General features: G+C 35.9%; 1 protein-coding gene across 9 annotated transcripts in view; it reads left to right on the top strand.

Annotated features, from left to right (window-relative positions):
- The window catches only part of QKI (QKI, KH domain containing RNA binding), a 151159-nt gene that overhangs the window by 70410 nt on the left and 60165 nt on the right, over nt 1–20584 (top strand). For 4 of the 9 annotated variants that reach the window (XM_039718941.1, XM_039718940.1, XM_039718939.1 and 1 more), the window contains exon 4: nt 15042–15092. The exons of the other annotated variants lie outside the window; for them this stretch is intronic. In XM_039718941.1, the coding sequence (XP_039574875.1) occupies nt 15042–15092 (51 nt within the window). The remainder of the gene's footprint in view (nt 1–15041; nt 15093–20584) is intronic. 9 annotated transcript variants of the gene reach the window in all.

The raw sequence follows: 20584 nt of genomic DNA, 5'->3' as shown, positions 1-20584 counted from the left end.
TTATTGTTTTCCAAATAGAGACAAGTAATCTGTTTCATTGCAGCAAGGTCCTGGATTCCTTGCCCAACTATATGGTAACAATCACCAAGTGTAACTCCTAAAGTGAATGAGGTGACTTTCCTTAGGTTTTCTGGCTTAGTAATAGCCTTTGTCATGCCTAGACTTGGATTGAAATGGATAATGTTAATCACAGGCTACACTGCTGCTATGTATGGCCTACAGTACCGTCCATTAAGGATATGAATGAAATTCAGGTAGCTGTGTAGCTGTTAATAAGGATGTGACAGTATCCTCACTTTGGAGTTTATCCAGCTATAGTTAACAATATTTTATTGTTAGTCTTTACACTTTTAGGGTAGAGGGAGCATTTATTGACAGATGGTTGGACATTTTTTTGTTAACCTTTCATGAGAGTGATTAGCAGCTTCTTATCATTTTTGTGGTTTTTTCAGATCTTTTTAGGCAGTAAATGGGGAATGTTTTGATAAATACAGGACTCATTGAAGTGCATGCACACTGAATATATCTTTAAAAATTTGCTTACAACTCAAACCAGTTCTGTTTAAAATGTGTGTTAAACATATTCATGAAAGGATGAAAGCTTATTTAAATGTTTGGTAAGGCCAAGTACACAAATCTGTTTTTCTGTTGTAGAGAACTTGTTACTCTTATAGTAGTAGAACACTCCAAGCAATGCTTGGAGACTGGTTAACGTAGTAGAATCTGATATTCTGTGTAAATTTTCTGATTTAAGTGCCACAGTCTTGCCATGGAACAAACACTACACACAGTATTTATACTTTCTTGATGCATTTGTTCATGTTAGTGATTCTTGAATGTAATTTGACTCATAAATCAATTCAGCACTACATTCCTACATGAAGACAAAATCTTGTCCATACCTTAATAGCCTGAAATTAAGAAAAGATTAGGCTGGTTTTGGATGTTGAAAGATATGCAAAACAGTGATAGCATTCAGGCAGTAGCTTTCATGAGCCTGACAGAATGGTTTATAACTGACAGCTGAAGTAACAGGAAAACTCTGGCTGCAGGAAAAAATGGGAATATCAAATTATTGGTTGGTTTCATAAGAACGTGTTACAGAACTATGTACAAAATTTGATAAGAATGGATGGAATCAGTACAGATGTCTAGTCAGTATAAAAATGTCAAGAATTTGACACAGTTGCTGGGAAACACCAGGATGTTTTGATGTGTGAAAAAACTAAAGTTTGTGGGAAGTGAACATATGTATAGAACAGTGGAAAGTAACCCAAAATAATTTACAGAGCAGTTACATTTTCACAGCCAAAGCTACAGGAATATTTTTTTTCTTATTGAGTCTTACACAGAATCACAGAATATACTGAGTTGGAAGAGACCTTTCAGGATCATGGAGTCCAACCCCTGGCCCTGCACAGGACACCCCAAGAGTTACACCAGGAGTATTGTCCAAATTCTTGTTGAACTCTGTCAGGTTTGATGCTGTTACCACTTCCCTGGGCAGCCTGAGTCTCTCTCCTTTTCCTTTCTTCTTCCCTTCCTTCTTCTTCCTAATGTTTCTGCTACTTTGAACCTAGGTCAACTTTTCTAGATTTTTTTCCGCTCCCTCTTTTATGAATTTCTCCCTTGTTTCACAAATTATATTAATTTTCCTTGATTTGACCTAAGCTATCTCTTAGTTCTTTCTGGAAATCTTCTCTGGCTATCTTTTTCTATCTTGGTCCTTGAATACCTCCTTCTCACTGGTCATGTGCTTTATAAATTACTGTAATAAAAGGAAGGTTAATTTCTATGGTGCCTCATTTATTCTCTGAAGATACAGTTAGTTGATACAAAAGTGCACTAAACTGAATTTTGGTTTCTAGCAACACTTTATATATTTGCATTATGGTAGTAAATGATACAAACACTGGTCTTTAAGAACAGTTGTAACTGGGGAATCTGAGTAATGCAGGCAAGGAAGATTACACAAGGCAAAAGGAAATAATGACACACTTCTCATGCTACGAACTAACACTTAAAATTATTTAGCATGCATAAGACTGTCTGAATGGGAAGAAAAAATCCGGCACAAAAATACACGAAGAAAATTATTTCTGAGAGTCAGGGTGATAGTGCAGATTCACCAGTGGGCTTGCCTTGAAATTACTGGAACATGAACTCTGAATGTAGTAGCTTTTGAATAGGTGTGGAGAGTAGGCAGCAAAGTTGCTCTCACACTTGGCTGGAAGTTTCTGTAGGCAAGTTGTAGGTGTGACATGAGGATTAAGCAGAAATAAAAGATTAAGGTTAATTAGTATCTCAGGAAGAATTCCTGAAACCTTTTTGATTCCTGACACAACTAAAAATGGGCAATGTAATTTATGAGCCAAACTGCCCTTTCTTTTTCTATATCATTTTAGTAGTGTGCTGGTGGTATTTTTGCATGCACAGACTGAAGGGGTTTACTTCAAGAGCAAAGAATGGCCTGTTAATTGAGTGCCTTTATCTGGCATGTGGGCAGTGAGTGCATATAACAGAAATGTTTGGATGTAAATACTTATGTTAATTATATTATTTTTTTTTTCTGTCTGGTAAATCTGATGTAGATGTTACTTTCTTCCTAATCTTCTGTAGGGTTCTGTGATCAGGTGCTATGGCACAAGGTTGGTACAGTTGTTTCCAGTGAGGTCAGCGTTTCGTGGAATTGAATGTTCTGGTATGGGATTATTTAAATATCTGGAGTGTTTTCTTGAACTTATTTTCTTCAATATTGATTTGATATTGGTATTGTGGTGATTTCTTAGATTTTTTTTTAACACTGTGATAGTGAAATGGTGACAGCAGGGTCTATTCCGTGGTAAAGTTGCTGTGAACTTTAGCAATTGCATGTTTCACTTGAATAAGAAATAGTTTTCTGAAAGATGGGACCTATAACATCTCTGTCACTGCTTGTGGGCGCTTTGGAGTATTTTTATAAATGTATGTCTGGACTGTTCAGTCCTGAGCCACACAGAACAATTAATGCTTCTGTGGCAGTCAGAGTGATAAAGAATTGAAAACCACGTTTAGCTACTGACTGCACGTGAAGCACCTGACTGTTTTAATTGATCCATGTGATGGAATTATTTCAGAGCCACTTCAGATTCTGAGCTACTGATTTCAAATGTTCCCATGTTTACAACCATATGTATTTAAGGGAATTTAATTTTTAGGCTGTTGGGGATCTTGGCAGATATTGTAATTGGCTTGCTGCACTTGTGAAATATACTATTGCTGATACATAGTTTCAGGAACTAAAAACTAGTAGTTGACAAACTTTAGATTAAATATTAAATTTTATAGAGAGAAGTAGAGGTTTTTCTGTGCTGATAAAGTATGTTGTAGTCATTTTCCGTCTAGTAGGTGATCCATAAATGACCAAGCAGTCTTTGAGGTGGCTGTGAGATACTCCCATGTTTCAAATTGACAGTGCTGGAATTGAATGTTCACTTAAATTTTGACTGACAGAAAGACCTAGAACTTAAATCTGTTAGCTCACACTGATTCACAACAGCATGAATCAGAAAAGGTCTTAAGATAAGCTGTATAACAAATCAAAATAAGTGATAGATTTTAAAGTTACATGGTTTGAAATACTGAAGCTACTCTGGAAATTAGTATGCATTGAGGACACAAGGGTACTGCAAATACCAAAATTGGTTTTTTCAGCCTGACTAGTGGAATTTTTCAGTATCCAGCCTTTTAAAAGATAAGTTCAATTTAGCTTGAAATGTACCTTTTTAGAATAGTTCATTTGGTAGTAAAATTAACCCTCCTTAAGAAAAAACAACCCACAGTTCTCCCTTTCTAAGAAAAATCAGATATACTCCTGCAGAAACATTCTGAAGAGTAAAACACATTTACTATTGATTAGGTGTTTCATCTCTTTTAAGGAAGTCTGATTTGGTTATCAGGCTTCAGACCTCTTACTTGCAGTGAAATATATGGTTCATGACTTATAGTAAAAGAATCTACCAGGTAGATTAAGGTGTAATGATTTTAATTAAGTCATACTTGGCATATTACTTGTGTTCCTGTTAAACTCACTTGCAACTGGCTGATTCTGCAAGTCAGAGTATTAAGTATGGTGAATTTGATTGGACAATGCTGTATCACCAGTCTTGCCAGAAGCTGAAATTGGCAGGAATGTGGCATTTGAGCATGCTTTTTGGATCCTGGTATTTTACAGTAGTAGATACAGGATTTCCCCCGTGTCTTCTTGGAGGACCATGTAATAGATGAGGGAGTGTTTGCAGCAGACTGAGAGGGAATTATTCAGGTTCCCCTGTCAGCTGTATCATTTTTTATGTTAGGCTGTAGTGGGTAGGAGTTCAAACACACAGGTTATGTTTGCTGCTCAAACAGTTGTTTATAGTGACCCTTCGGAAAGAAGCAACAGAAGGAATATAAACATTGCATAGGCAACAACAGCAAGCAAACAGGCAATGAGTTCTTCTTACTGGCTGGTTAAATAAGGCTCCTGTATTGCAAGGGGACAGAAAGAGAAAATCACCTTGAGTATTTAAGGGAAGGGGGGAAGGAAATTTGAAGACCCTCAAAATGTCAAATAATTTATCACGTACATATTCATCTGTTAGCTCATAAATACCAGTTCTTGTAAAAAGCCTTTCCAGCTTTTTCTTGGATCTGTCTTTGCCGAATGTTTTGGGGCCTACGGCTGGGCTGCAGAGCTAAACTGATTTTTTTCTGGTTTTTGAACAGACCTCTGAATCGGGCATCTTTTGTAATTTTTGCTGCTTTCCTGGCTTTGAAAAAGGATCTGTTCTCCTGTAAGAGACATCTTGAAGGGTGGTTGGTGATCATGGAATCAGCTAGGAAAACATTTTATTTACTTCAGTTACCTAGCTTGAAAGCTCAGCCACAGCTTCCCCTGTTGGTGTACATTTCTGCACAGCTGAGTCTCTGAACACATGGGCTTGCTTTTGGGGATCTTTCCCCCTGCCTCCTGTTAGCTTGGAGGTGATTTTGTGATCTTTTAGAGAAACAACCGACCAACCCCTGCCCCCATGCGTTTTATTCTTTAATTTTAGAGTTTTGCTTGAACAAGTTTTCAAATTGTCAGTGGTTAAGACTATTTTATAGGCCAGTCCATATAGTGTTGCCTTTTTTTTTTTATAGTAGATGCTTTTCCTGTTCTCTTCAGAGCTTTTTTTTTTTTTTTTTTTTTTTTATAGTAGATGCTTTTTCCTGTTCTCTTCAGAGCTGCTGCCAAACATCCTTTCCCACCATTTTAACCAGTGATCAGTGGATCTCAAGCTGTGGACTGTTTCCAAGTGAAATATGTCACAAAGACCCAAGAACCTGTATGTGGTCTAGATGCATGGGAAATTCTAAGTCTGTATTTGTAATAGAAAGTGTCTGTGGGCCTTCAGGGGAGAAAAAGCAAAAGGACAGGTGTCAGAATGGCTGTTCCTGCCAAAACTGTACTAACCACATAATTTCATCGTGACTTCCATTATATGAATGTATTTGTAAGATACAGTGGAAAATTTGATAATAATTCAGAATCAATTTTCTATATAGGATGAAAAAATATTGATATTCACAATTCAGTGATTTTAGCTGTGACATTTACTACTAACATGTTTGTCATTAAATATATAAATAAATGAGTTTTGGTTAATTTGATGATGCAGTAAGTTTCAATATTGATAACAACAGTGGTGGGAAAAATGCCCAAAGAAGATGATACGTAGTTTCAACTTAGTTAACCACTATCATGAATATATTAAAGTAATTGTAAGATCGATTTCGCTCCCTGATGAGCGGTGTTCTGAGTAATGTGCACTCCCATTGCTTCTAAAACACTGATAAATGCAATCTCTTGGAATGTTTTTAAGACAATAGCTATTTAATGAATAGCTTGTGTGTACAGGAGAAAAGAATAAGCTTGATTGCTTACAATCTGACATTTGAAAAAGCATTTTTTTGGATCTCTTGTATTTGCATATCTAATTGCTATGTAATCAAAACTAAGTGAACTGTAGCTGCTTGAAACTAAAAAATGAAAGGCAATCATCTTTAAAGGGGGAGATATCCCACTCATACGCAAGCCTGTCTGAATATTAGAATTATATTCTTCTTGTGTTTAATTATAGGTGTCTGACTGAGCAGTAAATTTATGCCTGTGTATTAAAGGAGTGAATGTGACCCTGAAACATCAGCTTTCCTTTGTTGAAGCAAAGCATTCGCATTGAGAGAACTTAACAGTGTTGTGTATTTTGGTGATAAGGGATTGTGCCAGAGTAGCTGTTAATTACCTGCTTTGTTTGATATGGAAAGTAGTGGTTCCACACTTTTCTTCCCACCAGTGACAGTACTCAATTAAAACTTGTATTAAACAGTGATAATGCCCTCGTTTATCTGGTGGGGAAGACGTGAGGTGAAGAAAATTAACAGAATATTTTCATCTGTTTGGAGACGGCTTTAGTTTTTCATGAACCTAGTGACAGTAAAGAAAAATGAGTTTTGTCCTTTTTGGTGTAGTAGTGTATGGTGAGCTTTGGTTATTTTATTGTTTAAATCTTTGAGACTCTTTAATCCTGCTGTTTAATAACAGTGGCTATAGTAGACGTGGAAAAAAGAAACCTCAGCTCCAATGTTAGAGTTGCAAATTTGGAAGATGCTTGATCTGATTCCTTCTCATTCCTCTGCGTGAAGCATCGGTTCCCATTGGTCATTATTTCAGTGTTTTTTTGAAAATATATTGTATCATGACGTGGCATCTTACATATCTTACACGGCAGATTTTTTTTTTTAATTCGAGTTTTTGACTGAGTTTTTCTATTCCAAGTATGTGAAGCATGTTTCCTGATGCAGTCTGAGATGGATTTCTCTAAGTAGCAGCTATTTTTTGCATATCTGAACAGAAGTAACAAGGAGTAAAGCAAATAAGTTGACATAGAAGATTTGGTAGTCTTTGGTTATTATTCTTTACAAATGCTAAAGAATATTCTAACAGTGAAAATAAACAAACTATATCAGGAGGCAGTAAGAAAGGGTATAAAATTGTTAAAATCACGCTTAAATGTTTTTTATTTCATTTATACAAAAAAATTAAGGAATGGGTTGGTTGCTTTCCTTACGAAATTTGGAAGGTCTGTGTTCAGCAAGCTTGAACAGCTTTATTCTGGAATGAAAGCTGAATGTTTGATGCTAGACTAATTTGGCCAAAAATGCGAAACAGTAAGTGAAAAGGAGTAATTACTGTAGCAGCTTTAAAGCGTGTACACGAAATTCTTTTGAGGAGCTCAGTGGATATAGCAGTGCATGGTAATTCAAGTAGAACTTCAGAGCTTCAGCTATTAGGTGAATAGAGGTCACATGCAGAGTAAGAGTGGTTGCCTGCAGTAATTAGGCACAATTAGTAAAGTTTGCTCAGAAGGCATATTGCGCACACTGATTCGTTTGCAGTAATGACTGGTCTTAGAGATAACCATACACAAACAAACAAAAAACCATTACAGATAAAACAGTTTCTTAAGAGAATTTGTAAGGTGTGCACTTGAAAGATTTTCTTCTTTTGTTGAAAACCTAAACAGAGTGTTATTGTTAAAGAGCAGAAAGCTAGATTTCATTTTGTAGTGGAACACTGTAATATCACAGGATGCAGGCAAAGTGCTGTGAAAAATCAGGCTTAGGAAAAAAAAGTTGCAATTTTGTGAATTGATCGTGGTTTACAGAAAGAACACCAGAAAACCCACTTAGATCATAACTGGTTTGTTTGTTCAGCAGTCTGCTTTTCTTTTAAAGTAAATGTTCTTTTCGGCATATTAACTGATAAATTTCATTAAATTATTGCATTTCATAAGAAGTTGCTACATGATTATTAATTATGTTTTTTTGTAGGTAATTCATAAAGTCAATAAATGTAGATTAGTTCCTACCTACAATTGCCCTTTCATGCCAAGTAAACAGTGATAAGCATTAAATAAGGAACTTGATAAGGTGTTTTATGATCTGTCATTTTGAAGTGCAGTTATCTCTGTCTGTTTCTTTAACAGTTTTTTTCCGGTTTTCTTTTTTCTGCACTGTAAAAAAACCCCATGGAATGTGAGTTTGACGTGCATTCAGATTAGCAGACGTACTTCATGGCACAGCAGTTCTGCAGCAGACTGTTGGTGTAACTGTGTTAGCTCATCCATTTAGGATTAGGTTCTGCAGTGGTTAGAGGGCTTCCTCTGCTCAGACACTGAATGGTCAAACATTCACTTTGTAGGTGAGCACTGCAGCCCACACTGTCTAGCCACAGACAGTTTTTGTAATCCCAAAGACACTCTGTTAAGGTTTCCTCAGACTATCATGCATTCAGTATGAATTCCCAGCCTCAAATGAAGTCGAAGACTCTTGTTCTTCCAGAATAAATAGTCTTAAATGGACATACTGTACTTTTTGTTCCCTATAAAAAAAAATGCAACAAGGCTGTCACATTTTTCTGTTTAATTTGATTTGATTACGTTTCATTGACTTTGCTCACTTGAAAAAAATTTATTTGCATTTTTTGAGTATTTTCTTTGTTATGTGGTTCAGTTACAATTTTGAGGAATTCTTGTATTCGCTTTTAGAGAAATTAATTTTCATATACAAAATTTTCAAATAATGTTGTAATATCCAGTTTTGAATAGATATTAATTTTCTGTATTTTCACATAATCTTTACACACAGATCTTCTTGAAAAGAGGAAAATTTCTGTTCTGAAATTATATGCTGTGTTAAGATGTGGAAAAGAATGGAACTTCACAATTGCCTTTCCTGGACCATTTTTGACGAGCATGCTTTCCCTTTATGTTCTTTACTATTCTTGTAGGACTTGCAGTTCCTTTTGGCAGGAATTGCTGTGTCTGATTGTGCTCCAGAGTGAAGTTCCTAAGTCCAAGACTGAATGGGAATTCTCTTTTCCAGTCTAAGATTTTGGGGGGCTTTTCCCATTTGAGAAATGCCAGCTACAGTGCATAAATATGATAATTCTCTACACTCACCCCGTGGACAGTTTTCACAAATTTCATTAAAAAGCTGAACAAAAATGATTGTACACTTGGTCACATAGGAAAAGTTCACTTTCTTGGTAACTCTGAAAAAAAAGTTGAACTTTTCTACCACTAAACTTTAGGACATGAAAAGTAGAAGCTGAGAGCTTGCAGCTCTCCAAATAGTCATCCAGAAGAACACTGTTAAGCATTCTGTTGACAGGGTTTATGTACCACTGAGGAAAATTCAGACCCTCTATCTCCCCCTATAATCTAAGTTGATGGTACTTGTCATTTGAAATATATATACATCTGCTAAACATGCTTTTTTCTTTGTGATGAAAACAGTCCTGCTGAAAGCATGTCGTAAAACTTGGTTTTTATAGCAGAGGTACACAATGAATCATAATTTCCTGCAGGCTCAGATCCTGCCTATGTAGGATCAACAACTGAAAAACTGAAAATGTGAACAATATTTTATTTATGGCTGGGACCTATAGAGTATGTCTCACATTTGTACTTGCAGGTTTTGGCTGCATAACAATGTACTTGGTGCATCTGCTATTTGAAGTATTCTCTCTAGTGAGGTCACTCTGAGCACAACTACCTAAGATTTTTTAAAGTACTCAGCAATGATATTGATGTTCTTTATCCCTCCTGTCCATTTTTTTAGCCATCTGGGCAGTTGAGAATGAGGTTAAGGTGTAAAATTTTAAAATTTACTGTGAAAGAAAGTAAGGAGCATTTACCAGTTAGCCCTTGGTAGATCTGTGCCTCAAAGCTAAGAATTTTCTTTAAATCAGATTTTGAGTAATAGAGATTTCTCTTACAGAAAATGTGAAGAATCCATCTAGAAACAAACTTTAATTCCCTGTATTAGCAGAGTCAAGTTATGATGACCTTGGATACACTCTAAACCAATTTTTAATGATTACTGTCAGAGCAGTTCTTTTTCTATTGAAAAGTAATGGCCTATGATATATTGAAGGCCAGATTAAATCATCCTGACTATTCCTTTTGGTCAAAGTCTCTAAAACTGGGAAAAAATTACTAGGAGATAAGCTTAAGTATAAAAAGAGGCATAATGGGTAAGATGTATAGAATAAAATTTCAGTGTAGTATAATGTACAGTCTAATTTATCAAAATCTTACGGAGATCACAAAAGCTTTTGTTATACCTGTACATATATACATACAGTGTGTTTGTGTGTGTGTGTCTGTGCTGCTGAGGTAGATAACAATTCTGTGATCAAGTTGCATTTTATGTGTTTGTGGTTTTTTCCCCTGTATCTGGTTTTGTGCATCATGGGGTTCGTACATTCCTATATGCTAAAATGAAAACAGCTTGTTGGTAAAGATCAAGTTAAAATTTTGGTACTCCAGTGTGGTTTGTTTACATCTAATCTCAGAGAACTAAAATCTTAACCATATAGAATTATTTTTTTCTTGATATATTAAATGCTGTCACTTTGGTCATACTGTGTGACATGTATGTAATAGCCAGTCATGAATCCTGAGCAGTATTCATCAACAAGTTTTAATGATTAGAGTAGTGGTCTTTTGTTATGTGTCTTGTTACTGGCCTTAAATTAGAAAAACTAAAAAAACTAAACTTCCTTTAAACAGGCAGGGCTTTTGGAGATTTTTTTACTTGTTTCAAAAAAAGGAAGTATGCTCACCTGTGCAACCAATTTGAGACTCTTCAAGGCAGTTATTAAAAAGGAAGTGAGGAAACACAGCCAATGGGAAATGCAGTAAGTATATGATGAACAAAATTAGGCTTGAGGGATCAGGAGGAAACTGAGAACAAGGTGTTAAGTCTCCTCAAAATTGTGACAATAGTCACAAAAGAGTTTTTTTTTCGTAATGCTTGTACATTTTCTAAGATGATAAACAGTAAAAAGGAAGTGAGGAAACACAGCCAATGGGAAATGCAGTAAGTATATGATGAACAAAATTAGGCCTGAGGGATCAGGAGGAAACTGAGAACAAGGTGTTAAGTCTCCTCAAAATTGTGACAATAGTCACAAAAGGGTTTTTTTCGTAATGCTTGTACGTTTTCTAAGATGATAAACAGCTTTTTGCTTTCTTTAACTGAGATTTTTCATATGTATCAAACTAGATATTTCAATTCTAGTCTGCTCACTCAGTTCTTCATACCAGCATTTACAGTGGTTAATAGTGTTAACAGACACATATTACTTGGAGGATGGGGTGAACATTAGGACATAGAGAACTTGTGGAGAGCATGGAATTCAGTGTCCTGGGACTGTGTGTGGTTGATGACATACCACCAAAAAAACCCCAAGCTTATTCCCATATATGAAGGCAACATTTGAAATGTACAAAGTTAAAAGCTCAGTGTGGAGCTTTGTACTAAGGATTTCTGAAACCTGGAGTTTCAGATGTTACATGCTTATTCAGAGGTAATTCTGCTGCTCTTTGGACTCTTGATGAACATATACAGTGCATACTTTCTCTTTTGGTGTAATTCTTTATTATCTTAGTGCCTTTTCTTATATATATTAGAAAAACTGTTACTGTGTTTTTGGATATTTGTGGCATTTTTGTGTACTGTTGCATCATCAGAGGTTTAAGAGGTTATCTGTTGGTATCTTCAGAGTGATGAAGTAACATCTCCTGCCTAAAATGGGGCAATATTTTAAAACTCCAGTAGGTATGTTATCCTGCATGTTGTATCATGTTAGAGCAAGCTATTAAAAGAGTTTATATCTGTTTAAGTGCAGAAATAAAAACACCCTGTCTTGCTTTGAGACACCTCATCTTTTTTTGATGTTCTTTCTTGAGCCATTGATTTGTCTGTGTATTTCATGCTGTTGGTCTCCTTTAACTTTTTTATAGATGATGAGCTGTGCATTCTTTTTATTTTGCATACACTGCAACTGCAATGTATGCCTTCCTTGCCTTGTGAAACTTGAGTGTTGGTGTGCTAAATAGTTTATGTTATGTACTAAGTCAGTCAATAAAGTTTTAGTGCAGATGATTTCCACCTTTTTGTCCCCATCACAAGAATGTGACATCCTACAAAAGTGGAGTAAATCATATTAACTCTGCCTGCTGCAGGGTGAGGGTTGGGGGCAGAACAGGGAGGATATGGAGGTTACACTGCGTATGCTTAGCTGAGCATGACTTGCATTGGAAACTTCACTTTTGCTTTTGTTGAGTATTAGTAGCTTGTTGAATAATTAAAATGTGCTTCACATTTTAGCAGAGGGAAAAAATCCTATCAACAGCTTTCACTGATGATTTTTCTGACTTAGGCAAGCACTTTTTTGAGAAGGTGTCTCTCCCTGTGAGACCGTATGGTTCTACAGCAAGAAGTTTGAGTATAGAGTTTAAGCATTGTTTGTAAATTACAGCAGAAGAGTAATTTATTTCAGTTTCCTGTGGAGAATAGCATTGAAACTTATAGTTGAGGTACTTTGATTTTTACTTGATTTGACTTGATTACTTAGATTTTTTTTTCCCCCAAAGTCAATTGGCACTTTCGTTCCTTAACACTTACATGGGGTTTAATACTTTGTATGAAGTAATTGCATAGGCAGAAGAGGTATCAAGATAAGTAGTTGCATATGTACTATGTATTGCATAATAAAAAGGGTACATAATGAAAAACCATAATTTTAAAAAAAAGTAGTATGTTTGTATCATTCATATGTTTGGTAATCTTAAAGTTATTCTACATTATATAAATACACTTTTCCTTAAGAAGGTGATATCGTGGATATTGAAGTAACCACAGGTATCCTTAAATTAGAATTTAATTTGAAGTGTCTTTACTTAAATTTGCGTCAAATTATGCAGGATTGAAGAGGCTCACACACTCTTAAGCAGAGTAATGCCTGAGCTCTAATCATATTAGTAGTCCTCAGAGGACAAAACTCTCTCTATTGCAAATTATTGAAGTTTTTCTGTGTGTGGTATGGCACTATGTTTGGATTGATCTGATGGTCAGTTCCCATTAAAGGCCTTAGGACATCTGTTCCCACTGCTTCACGTGCATCCTCGGGAGTCAGTTGAGTTTGTGAGTTTCCTAAATTGGCCCCTGCACAATTGTCTGAGCAGCAGGGGCAGCTCAGTGGAAGTAGCAGAGTCAGGGCTGCTATTTTCAGTGACAGCTGGTTGTTAAATAGACTCAACCTGCAAAGTTGAACTTCACCTTCACTTTCCATGATAAGTGATACATGAATGTTTGTATTAAAATATTTTCACTTTGACTTCTAGCTTGCTGTGTCACCATATATTTCACCCAGAAAAGTAAGCACTTTTTGAGGAAAATAATTTTTGTTCAACAGAAAGGAGGAAAAATAATCTGTAATTTTGTGAATTTTTTTTCTTCCTAGCTTTGAAACAGTTATTGTGTGTTCTTGAAATCTGATTCTTTATAGACCTCTGTAAGTAATTTCTAAATGAAACATCATTTTCTTAACTGTAGTTCACTTTAAATAGACTTTTCCCCAATATTTTAAAGAAACATGAAATTTGTTTATTTTTTTCTGGTTTTATTTAGTTCCATTCTCTGTTTTTAATTCATATATGGGGAGAAAAGAAACCCCAACCAAACATGCCCCCTCCACCAACCAAAAAACCACAAAAGCAAAATATACCAAAAAACCCCAAACACAAACCAACTGTCCCAAAACCCTCAAACCAAAATAACCCCTTTTGAATTTTGCCACTGGAGCTTTTAGTTAAGTGCCAGTATTGTTTGAATTGGTGCCTGGTGTTGCAGCTGGAGAAGTAACATTATAATTGTTGATAAAAGAGAGCCGAGTTGAGTAACAGACCTGTGGTAAAGATGCTCAGGTCTTTGGCCTATCTAATGTTGGTTTAGCATTTCAGGAAGATCATGTTCCATGTGTGTAATGATGAGGACCTTCAGCCAGTTCACTGATTTGGCTTAAAATATTGACTACAACCCTATACTGGTTGAGTGTAGTTTTTCAGTAATATATAATTTATGAGAGTTTGTTATCTTAAATAGTTTCTAAGGATGTACTGTAGATATATTTTCCTTATCTTTAGGAATTGTGCTTTTATTTTTCTTGATTACTCCATGTTTTTCATAAGCAACATTTTAAATTTCCCTTTAAAAAAAAAAATTAGAATTTCCTTTTTCATATATGGTAATTACATAGTTGAAGTGTGGGTGCAAGGAATAGGAAGGGGCTTTGAACACTTTTTTTGAATGGAAATACATGGTGCCATCCCATCTCACGTAATACTAATGAGCTACTCTACTTGCCCCAGCAGTAATGGGCATAAAATTTTAATTTCATTTTACTAGTGCTATAGGATGAAACATGCTAATTCTTAGGAAATACATTGCAGCTTTTCTGTTCTGATAACAGCATCACTACAGCAGATACAGGAAATGTCTTAAAGGCTATATTAGTAGTGGAAGAGAAAGTCATGTTTGTCTCCTTTTTATAGCTAGCCAGTTCTTGGATTTTTCACTGTTTTCCATTTGCAGAGAACTTCTAACAATTATTTTTTACTTTTTTTTTTTTTTTAATTTTGAACCATAAAGAGTCCCTGACAAGGACTTGAGTTTTTCCTAATTATCTTTCATCTTAACATTTTAAATACAACTTCAGTCAGATTTCTGGGGTTTTTTCCCTGTTTTTTTTTCTTTAGCATGCACAGTGTTAAAACATACATTTGTGTGCAAATCACAAATAATGGTAGTGTAAGAACACTTAACTCTGGAAAAGGATTTTGTGTTATTCATCACCCAAATGGAGGAGAACTTGAAGAAGTAGTGGTGAGGGAAAAAAAGTTTGTTCTGTCTTCTGTGACTTAGCTTCTGTTGATTCTTGTACTGTTTTTCCTTTACTAGGTTGTCTTATTTTATGGCTTCTTGAAATTTTAGTCTCAAGTGTAAACAAGAAGGTATAATTAATGTCCCTCACAGGGGAAAAAAAAAGCCCCAATTCCAACACTTCATGCCTCTCAAACATCTTAAAGAAGCAAAATAGGGCACAAGCCCAATTTTTCTTTGCTTTTCAGGTCTCCTTTAAGAGCAGAGACAGCCATGATGCAGCAATTTTGGAGGTAGAGGCAAGTAAATGTTTTACTTCTTGCAAACATTCCAGTGAGTTTTTGCAAATCAACTATTATTTGAGGAGACTCTGGTTGAAAAAGAACCCCAACCTCTCCCCCTTTCCTAAATTTGCTTTGTATGATTCTATGTGAGGAAGAATATATTTAGGCTTTTATTGATTATAGAGAGGTTTCACATCAGTTACACACTGTTGCAATACCCAATTGGCGTAAAAATATAGCTCTGATATTAGAAGGGTTTTTGTGATAAAAATTGTTGGAGTTTTTTCTTTTGAACTAATCTGAAAATGAAAATTGTTGGGTGGGTCGTGATTTTCGTCTTAAAAAAATAAAAGACGTTTCAATTGTTTCTTGCCTCCAGCTGCTGGTGTTCAATCAGGTTGGAGTTTTTTCTTTTGAACTAATCTGAAAATGAAAATTGTTGGGTGGGCCGTAAGTGATTTTCTTCTTAAAAAAATAAAAGAAGTTTCAATTGCTTCTTGCCTCCAGCTGCTGGTATTCAATCAGCTCTTTGGCGTTCTCACTTCGGGCAGTTGAGCAACCTCTTACATACCAGTACAAAACCTGTGACTGTTTCTGTGCTAGGGATGTGTCTGAAAGCTCATCTCATGTTGAGTTTCTCCTGATGGCATCACATCATCTTGAAGGCTCTATTAGAGGTGCAGGAAAGAATTATCCACCTGTTACGCTGATTTTTTTCTATTTGGACCTTCCTATTCCTTACTGTGAATAAAACCAGACAGTTTGCATCGTTGCGTAAGAATACAGGATTACACATTTGGGAAAGCTTTGCTAAACTTCTGTTTTGAGAGGTGGGAACAAATGTTCTAGTCCATGTTAGAAGATCACATGGGAACAGCAAAGAAGCTAGATTTTGGTCAGAGAGTGTGAGAGAATAGTTCAGTGGGCATTAAAAGAAGAATTTGCTAGTTAATAAGCTGTATTGATCCAAATTAGTACCTGTGCCAGTTTGAGAAGGGAGAGGATGGGAAAAAGGAGGTGGGAGGTCAGGACCTGTCAGCTGGCAGTAAATCCCTGTCATCTCTTGGAAATGCATTTTGAAAAAAGCCGTAATGCTTGTGCTTTTCTGAAGAAGAGGAAACGTTTATATTGAAGAAATTGACCTTTCTTCTACCTGTCTCTTGAGGATGTGAGCAAAGTGTATAATTATTTTTTTGTCTTCAATTCATGTACAATGCTGTCTTATTTTCTGAGGTGGATGAAATCATTGTAAAATGTAAGAAGAGCTTCCACATAATGACCTTTTCTACCCAATCTTATCTCCTTCAGCTTTTGTAATTCAGAAATCTATTAGGTTAAACTGTAAAACTTTAATTTGATTTTTTGTGGGGGGCAGATGGGTGTGCAATCTGAAAAGATATATAATGGATATTTTAATGAAAGAAGCTTGTAACTTGTCTTTTCAAGACCAGAAGCAGTTAGTTTTTTTAATAACTTTTTGCGTGTTTGTGATAGAGTACTGGAATTTTTTTAAAAGTTGCTCTTCTTAAAATAGTGACTTGGGTAGCACATCAAGGATTTACTTTTCTTCTGTAACTTCATGCAGTAATGACATTCTGTGTGCCTCTTTTAATCTGTCCTGTATTTATTAATGGTATTTCTCTCTGTGTTAATATCTTTGGTAGCTCAGGGAAATAGCTAGTTTGAGGGAATGTGTTGAAAAAAACAGAACTTGAAATTTTTCTTAATAAGCCTTAATTTTGCATATTATGGTGACTTGCAATGGAGCTGTGATAATTTGGTTAGTTACAGATTGCATATTATGGTGACTTGCAATGGAGCTGTGTTTGGTTAGTTACAGGTCTTAGTAGGCACACTCAGTTTTACTCAAAATGATACAAGTGAGGATGTCAGCAAATACATTATTTAATGAGTTTTTTTAGAAAATTACATTGCTTTCATGAACTTTTTGTACATTTTACTAGGATTTGTGGGATTCAAAACGTTCTTGTGAAACCAGGTATCTTTTTGGAAGGATGATGAGGTCTCCTAAACAGCAGTTGTAGGACTGCTAATTGAATGGGATCTTGAAGGATGCACATCTAGACATTCTCTCCTGAAACCAGTATACATGTAACTATTGTGATATTTGACTTTGAATTAAAATTATGACTAGCTAATACTTTATTTTGTGCTTATGTAATGAGCAGGAGGTTTATTAAACGTTGTTTTCCAATTTAAAAAGTGGACATAATTTTCATAATTACTCCTTTACAGAAATTATTCATTTAATTAATTTTGTAAGGTTTTTTCTTAAATGTTTTGCACACACATGCTATATATAGAGCTGATGCTAGTGTACAGTATTTTAAATGAACTAAAATTTTTGTGGTTTTGAGCTCATTAAGTGTAGACAGCGAATAAAAACTTCCAAACCCAGGCCTTAAGGATGAATTCATTGAAGGACCAGGGAGCTAACTCTCTGTGAAAACCATCAGAGTATGAGGAGTTGCAGTGTTAAAGTCGTATTGCTATGCATTGGCTTTTTTTGGTGGTTTTCTGTGGGTTTTTTTTGGTGGTGTTTGTTTGTTGGAGGGGTTCATATAATTTTTGTTTGCTTTGGGTTGGTTTTTTTTTTTAATGGTTGTGTTGGGCTTTTTTGTTTGGTTGTTTTTTTTTAAATCACTGGATTGAAGCTATCTGAGCAGTGAAGGAGGATCCTGAACATCCATCATTTCTGTCCTGTACGAAAGGTGTTCCTAATATATTATCAACAGTATTCTCAAAAGCCATTTAATATCAGTGCCAAGCTGGCACTCAGCTATACAGTCTTTAACTGGCATGACTATTACAATATTTTAATCCAGCCTTGGGAACATGTGGCATGTGCTGGAATACTCCTCCTTCTGTAGTCATCTTAATCAATAGAGTAGTTGCACGAAATTGCTCGTAAGGAAGGTTTGGAACAGTGGTCACACTTTTGAGTTATCAAAAGTTACCTTGGTTGTGTCAAATCCCATGTAATTGTATCAAGGATTTGAGGCAAGTGCTGCAGTAAATCTGTAGTTACAGATTGTGTGCAGTCTTTCAGTCTTAAATACAGGAGAAACTTGTGTGCTGAGATTATTTGAGGCAGGAGTTCTGAATTCTTTCAAGGGTTCAGCTTGAGTTTGTTAATTGTCCGTTCTTAGTGGCAAATTTGATTTTTCTGTATTCTTCATAACAAAGTTTCCTTTATTTTTAAAATATGTTAGTTTACTTAATGTGCATTAATATCTCCTGTGAAATGATACATTTTTAAGAAGATTCCAAACTTTATGTCTAAGTGAACTTTCTTTTAGAGTTAATCACTATGCTGTGAATGACAGGGTTTTTTTCTTTGACACACCCTTGCTTAAATACATGGGACATAGTGTGCTAGTTTCTCAGGTAAGCAACTGAGATGTAGCATTTGAAGTGGAAGGAAGCTGATTGCTCTGCAGGGAGTGGAAACTGAGTTTTCAGAATATGTAACTTCTGACAGTAATTAATGTATTGCTGTAAGATTACATTTGGCATACGTGGCACTTCTGCATGCCAGCCTGTCCCCATGGCAGTCAGAGCGAGGGGCTCCCCACCCTCGGTACCTTTTGGGAGTGGCTGGGCTGCTGTGTGTCCTGCCAGAGGTGTGACTGACAGCTGGCAGCTTCCTGCAGAGGGAGATCTGCCTGTGCCCTCCTTTGTGCTCAGCCTGCTGCTTGTGGAATGTGTCACTGAGCCAGTTCAGCTTGCTGAACAGGCAAAACCTAATCTGACAGCAGTGGTTTGTGCTGTGTTAACTGGCTCTGGAAGGCCCCAGCAAGAGCTGCTGCTGCTACAAAGAAGAGGGAAGGAGAAAGGAACTGAGCCACTTCTCTTGTGGGAGTGAGCAGTTACCCCTACAGCTGTGTTAAACTGAAGTCTGTGGAGGAAACCCTTCTGTACAAGAAAACTCAGAATAGTTCTGTCTTGGCATTCGGGACAGTTTATTTCTCTGAAGTGACACTGCAGTGTTCTAACTATAAGCACAGACATTGTGTCTAAAGTTGTCAATATTTATTGAAGCAACCACTTTTAATCTAAATGCACAGGGTAGCATTTAGCTGCCTAGGCACTAGAGTCTTCTTGCTATCTTGGCACACCTAGAAGGAAGCAGGAGTACATCTTTGAGGAAATCTCCAATGAAGATTCATCCCAAGAATTGAAACAAGAAAGGGGAAATAAGAAAAATGCTAGGTATTGTCATATAAGTACTTGATACACTGTTTTTCACTAAGGTCAGGATTGCACAAAGCACTTCAGTTTATGTATGAGAGCTGTTGTAACATTGATTACATCCCTCCCTCTCGCCCTGTTTTTTCCAGTCTGACTCTGCCTGCTCTTGTCAGAACTTGGTTATTCTTTAGTTACATATCCAAATCACAAAGAGCCATTCTCAAGAATTGCAAGATACAGATTTTGAGCTAAAACTCTGGCTTGTCAGCCTGGTCCTAGCAATAAAAACAGCTTTGCTTTCCTGCACATGGCCTCTTTCTTGCATTTGGCTGCATTCTTGTAGCCCACAGGTAAAGTTCTGTTGGCATTCACAGGTTAAAGTTATATACTCTGTCCTTTCCCATCCCCAGCCTGTGTCTGAACCATTCTGAAAAAATCAGTGATGTTGAGTGTTTGTTTAAGCTCTTCTAATTATTTCCTTTTTTTTCCCCTCATTTCTCTGAGCAGTTAACCAGTTTCTTTATGGCTTGGGAAATTAAGTTACTTGAAGTTACTAAACTCCTACCTAGGTATGTTTGGTTTGAGTCATGAGTCTCTTTTTTAATTGCTTTGACAAACAGTAAAAAACCTAAAGATCACAATGTCCTAAAATAAAGCTAACAACATATCATTATAACAATAATTGTGTTTTACACTACAAGTCTCTTTTGAGTTTATAGAAACAGTAGTAACTTCATGTTCTTAAACCGAGGTCACATTTTTGTAATACAAGTAAAAAATATAAACTTGTTACTTTTTTACTTCATTTTTTGCGGGGAGGGGAGGAAATAGGGAAGAATTTTTAGTTTTATTTTCCTAAATTTGGCTTCTGTACATAGTTTCATGCTGTATCTGAAACATTTCTATTATATTGTGGGCTAAAAGGTGGTGCTTTTTAATTCTCTTGGCACACTGAGGTTATGTTAATGTGTTCAATGTAAGTTTATGTTAAAACTATTCTGTAGTAACATCTTTGTATATTTTGTGCAAAGCTTTGGAGTTAGTGAAATTTCACTTTCCTTAGTAAGTGCTAAGCAGTCTCAGAAAAGATGATAATGTTAGTAATTGCGTGTTGTTGTAAATGTTAGCAGCATGGGAAAATGGGGAAGAAAAATTATCTCTTTAAAAAGTTTACCGTTATTTTGTAACAAAAAAAGCAAAGGGTTTGCGGGAATATATTGCAATTTTACAAAGTTGTCTTCAATGTACTCCCTTAAGACCTTCACTAAGATTTACGCAGAGGAACCCCTATTGAT

This window comes from Passer montanus, unplaced genomic scaffold (assembly GCF_014805655.1).
Source record: "Passer montanus isolate IOZ18808 unplaced genomic scaffold, ASM1480565v1 scaffold40, whole genome shotgun sequence".
In the NCBI taxonomy this organism is placed as follows: domain Eukaryota; kingdom Metazoa; phylum Chordata; class Aves; order Passeriformes; family Passeridae; genus Passer; species Passer montanus.
This window is presented reverse-complemented; position numbering and strand designations above follow the sequence as displayed.